The 5,000-nt window shown below is 47.2% G+C and overlaps 1 protein-coding gene across 2 annotated transcripts in view; it reads left to right on the forward strand.

Moving 5' to 3' along the window:
• Positions 1 to 5,000, forward strand: part of tjap1 (tight junction associated protein 1 (peripheral)) — a 49,031-nt gene that overhangs the window by 37,098 nt on the left and 6,933 nt on the right. For both annotated transcript variants that reach the window (XM_030071244.1, XM_030071245.1), the window contains one exon: positions 3,220 to 3,327. In XM_030071244.1, the coding sequence (XP_029927104.1) occupies positions 3,220 to 3,327 (108 nt within the window). The remainder of the gene's footprint in view (positions 1 to 3,219; positions 3,328 to 5,000) is intronic.

The raw sequence follows: 5,000 nt of genomic DNA on the forward strand, positions 1-5,000 counted from the left end.
CTTATGTTAGCTGTCTGCTAGCTGATGCTATCTTATGTTAGCTGTCTGCTAGCTAAACCTAGCTCATGTTAGCTGTCTGCTAGCTGATGCTAGCTCATTTTAGCTGTCTGCTAGCTGATGCTAGCTCATGTTAGCTGTCTGCTAGCTGATGCTAGCTCATGTTAGTTGCTAAACCTGCCAAGTTGTTGCTGTGAAACTGAAACACAGAAGAAAAGGTAAGCTACAGGAAGTAGCTGGGTGCTAATGTTTGCTAGCATGGCGGTGGCAGGAAGCAGGTGCGTTTGATTTTTAGATTTTAGTTTACTTTGTTTATTCAAAATGAACAGAACTGATAGTACATCAAACATGGCTGCCAGGTGATGGGCGGGGCTGCAGGTGGGTGTGGCCAGTGATGTAGTGGGACGTGGGTATCTCTCTCTCTCTCTCACACACACACACACACACACACACACACACAGTGTTGTCAGGTAAGGCAGAGGATGATGAAGGGGCGGAGCCTCTGTGACCTCACTACTCACCTGCAGTGGATTTTTTTTTTCAGCTAATGTGACGGTTGCTTCACGTGGGAAAGCAGCAGACACTGAATCCTGGCCTGGGTCAGGGGTCAGGGGTCAGGATGTGGGTCAGGGGTCGGGGTCAGGGTCAAGGGTCGGGGTCAGGATGTGGGTCAGGGGTCAGGGTCAGGGTCAAGGGTCGGGGTCAGGGTCAAGGGTCGGGGTCAGGATGTGGGTCAGGGGTCAGGGGTCAGGGGTCGGGGTCAGGATGTGGGTCGGGGTCGGGATTAGGGTTAGGATTCACATGGAACCTGGGGCCTATTTCACGAAACCTAGATTAGGTTTTAAACCTGGATTTAGTATCTGACTTAATCTAGCCAGGATTAGGGATTAATGGGTTTCATGAAAGGTGGATTATTTTGCGAGATTAACCTGGCCAGTAAACCTGGCTATAATGAGCCTGAACTCGGTTTCATGAAAGTAATCCCACTTTAGTTACCATGGAAACTTAGCCTAAGCCTTAGCCTGCTCCGGACCAGGCTAGAAGTCCAGATTAAATTAATCCAGTGCCCTGATGTTCAACTTTGTCAAATTACTATTAGTCAGTGACTCCAATCGTAAACCAATTACTTTGTTAATTCAACACCTGTTAGTATATGGACTCATTTCAAATGATGCTACACTCAAATAAAATGAAAATAAATGCATTAAGATATAATCAATTTAATTACATTACTCTAATAGTGTGTGACCATGAATCATAATTGTTTCACAATGGCTCATGTCCTTTATGGACATGAATAAGAAATGAATTATTCAACAAATGAAACTAGAACACTTACAGCAGTGTTTCTCAGAGCAGATTCCAGGGACTCTGTGGGTTCCTTTAGGGGGTCTAGACTGATCCTTACAAGTCTTTAACTCTGACAGTGTCAAATGGAACCAAATGGACCTGTTCTGAACACTGTCTGAGTTAAGGGGAGAGCTTGAAATGTAAAGATTTGAGAAACACTGCATTACAGCCATGGAGGCTGGAGGGTTAGGCTACGTGCCGTCCTCTCAGTCTCATAATTATGGAGGAACACATTTAATTGGTATTGCCATGCAGTCGGGACATTGCACGGCACTGCAGATAGATGGAGTGATAGATAGAGTGATAGATAGAGTGATAGATAGAGCGCATATAATAGGCCTATAGCATTGGAGATAGTAGGTTGACAACTGCTTAGCCTATATATTTATGGACTGAATAATGATAATATAAATAATATATATATTTATGGACTGAATAATGATAATATAAATAATATATATATTTATGGACTGAATAATGATAATATAAATAATATATATATTTTTGGACGACTTATGCATTAAGTTTGTTGTCAACACTTTGCCACGCTGTCTCCCTTGCTTTAATTATAACGCTTGTATTGCCTTTACGGTTAATAAGCTCCTTTACTTCCTCATGCTTGTATTAGGCGCTAAGTCTCGTCCAGACTGAGTGACGCAGCCCTCTGCTTCGCTCTGATTGGTCACGTTCAAGGAATCTGCGATCGACCGGCATGGTCTGAAGGGAGGCGTGATCGCGCACCAGCCTGGCTTCACAATCCAGACTCGCTAAAGTCGCTCCTTCTCAGCCTGACTTGGCTTTAGTGGAATAAACCAGGCTGTGCGGGGCAGGCTTTAGCAAGCCTGGATTTGGATTATATCCTGGCTTATTTAATCCACCTTTTGTGAAATAGACCTCTGGACAGTTTGGGTTTGGCTTGGAAGCAGATTCTGAGATTATTCAGATTACAACAACAACATGAGCAGAGTTTAATCCCAGAGTTTGGTTGGCTGTTAGCGGTGCGTGTCACTCCACCTGTGCTCAGGTGGGCTCAGGTGGGCTCAGGTGGGCTCAGGTGGGCTCAGGTGGGCTGGTCTGAGTCGCTGCTGGTCCAGGAGCTGAGGCCCAGGCAGGGCGTCTGCAGGCTGGCCGTGTCTGACTTTGCTTCTGAACCAGAAGCAAAGAGTCTCCAGACGTGGAGAAGGGAGGACACGCTGCAGACAGGACCTTGTTCCTCTTTCTTCTTTTAGTTTTTCTGACTGTTTTCTGACTTTTCCTCCAGCCGCTGGTTTCCATTCATTCCACTCTGATATGAACATGAACTTTCAGAGCCTTCACACTTTCTTCACTCCAGTTTTCCATCAGCCCAATAAAGTCCTCCACATGAGTTTTCCTAAAAGCAGCAGCACTGTTGGCTTTTCAGGACTTTTTCAAACTGAAACGCTCCCTCCTCCTCCTCCTCCTCCTCCTCCTCCTCCTCCTCCTCCTCCTCCTCCTCCTCCTCCTCTTCCTCCTCCTCCTCCTCCAGGGAAAATAGTCCCTAAGCGGGCAAACGTTTTGCTTTCCACAGCCAATCATCAGCTGTGTGGTTTCTGAGTGTTGAGCAGAACATTATGAGGCGGCTGCTTCACCCACAAACTCCCAGTCTGACTCTGAGCTGTGAGATCTGTATGATAAAAGGTTTGTTGAGGTGGAGGAACGTTCCGAGGGACAGACAGGTTTAGTCTGGAGGTTTAAATACAGGAAAAGAAGAAAGGCAAACAAAACGCCTCTTCCAGCAGCTTTTGTTCCCACATGACATGAACGCAGCGTCAGACAGGCGAGGGCCCTGATTGGTCACGTTGGCGTCTGACTGCCGCGTGCTGCTCTAACATGACGCCTCTCCCCCCGCAGCTACGGAAGGTGGAGAGGGACAAGAAGACGATGGACCAGGAGATCGTGGAGCTGACCAACAAGCTGCTGGACGCCAAGAACACCATCGACAGGCTGGAGGAGCTCAACGTGGGTCGCTCTGCTCTGTCTGCCTGTCTGTCTGTCTGTCTGCCTGCCTGTCTGTTTGCCTGTCTGTCTGTTTGTCTGCATGTCTGTCTGCCTGTCTGTCTGTCTGCCCGTCTGCCTGTCTGTCTGCCTGTCTGTCTGTCTGTCTCTGTCTGCCTGTCTGTCTGCCCGTCTGCCTGTCTGTCTGCCTGTCTGTCTGTCTGTCTCTGTCTGCCTGTCTGTCTGCCCGTCTGCCTGTCTGTCTGCCTGTCTGTCTCTGTCTGCCTGTCTGTCTGTCTGTCTGTCTCTGTCTGCCTGTCTGTCTGTCAGTCTGTCTGTCTGTCTGTCAGCCTGTCTGTCTGTCTGTCTGCCTGTCTGTCTCTGAAAATATTGTTAATGTACCAGCAAACAATTAACAATAATCATTAGTTTCAGCTGGAATGTTAATTATTTTATAATGTTCAATATTTTGATAAAGAAAAGATGATGTTGGCTCCAACTTTACTGATCCTGTCAGCAGGCGGTGACAGCAGCTGCTAACAAGCAAACAAACAAACAAACAAACAAACAAACAGGCCTGTGTGTAGCTGCTTGATGTAATTCTACATTCTGTGAGTCACTATGAGCCGACGTGCAGCTTCTCATTGATCGGTCGGCTGCAGATTGATTGATTTCAGATAATAAATCAGGAAGCAGCCTAAAATATCCGTGTGTCGCCTCGGGTCGTACTGACGTCAGGAAAAATGACCCAGCCACCGTGAAGGTCTCATTGGACCGAATGCAGCCCAGAACCTGATGTAAATGAACGCGGTAGCGCCCCCTGCAGGCCAACTGGAGCAGGTGACTGAAGTCTGATCAGTTTATTCAGCAGAGCCGACGGGCTGATCCAAACTCCATCAGACAACCTGAGAGGCGGAGTCAGTCCGGGCCGCGCCTTCCTGCCCTGCTGGACGGGTTAGGCTGCCGCCGCCACCGCCGCTGCTGCTGCTGCTGGCAGTGATGATGATGATGATGAAGATGATGATGATGATAATGATGATAATGATGATGATGATGATGAAGATGATGATAATGATGATAATGATAATGATGATGATGATGATGAAGATGATGATGATGAAGATGATGAAGATGAAGATGATGAAGATGAAGATGATGATGATGATGATGAAGATGATGATGATGATGATGATGATAATGATGATAATGATGATGATGAAGATGATGAAGATGATGATGAAGATGATGAAGATGAAGATGATGATGATGAAGATGATGAAGATGATGATGATGAAGATGATGAAGATGATGATGATGATGATGAAGATGATGAAGATGATGGTTCCTGCAGCAGAAAAAGGGGAATTAAACTCGTTAAAATGTTCTAAATTGTGAAATCTGCCTGAGGTTCCCTGGCAGGAGCCGCTGAGGTTTGTTTCTTAGCAGCCGCAGACAAATATTTAGCCGAGTTAAACTGGAGACTGGAGGTCACTTCCCAGTCTGTGTGGTAACCATGGCAACGGCCTCCCATTCTGCATCGCTACCACTAAGAGCCTCAGTGGAGAGCAGCAGCCTCCTGACGCATATGAGCTGCAGCTCGTCTGTCCGGACGCCGCCGCCCGCTCTCAGCTCGTTAGCCTTAACGAGGTGGGTGTAATTGAGCCGGGCCGGCCGGCTCTCACCACCGCCGGGTCGGG

Source organism: Myripristis murdjan, chromosome 15, assembly GCF_902150065.1.
Source record: "Myripristis murdjan chromosome 15, fMyrMur1.1, whole genome shotgun sequence".
Taxonomy (NCBI): Eukaryota; Metazoa; Chordata; class Actinopteri; order Holocentriformes; family Holocentridae; genus Myripristis; species Myripristis murdjan.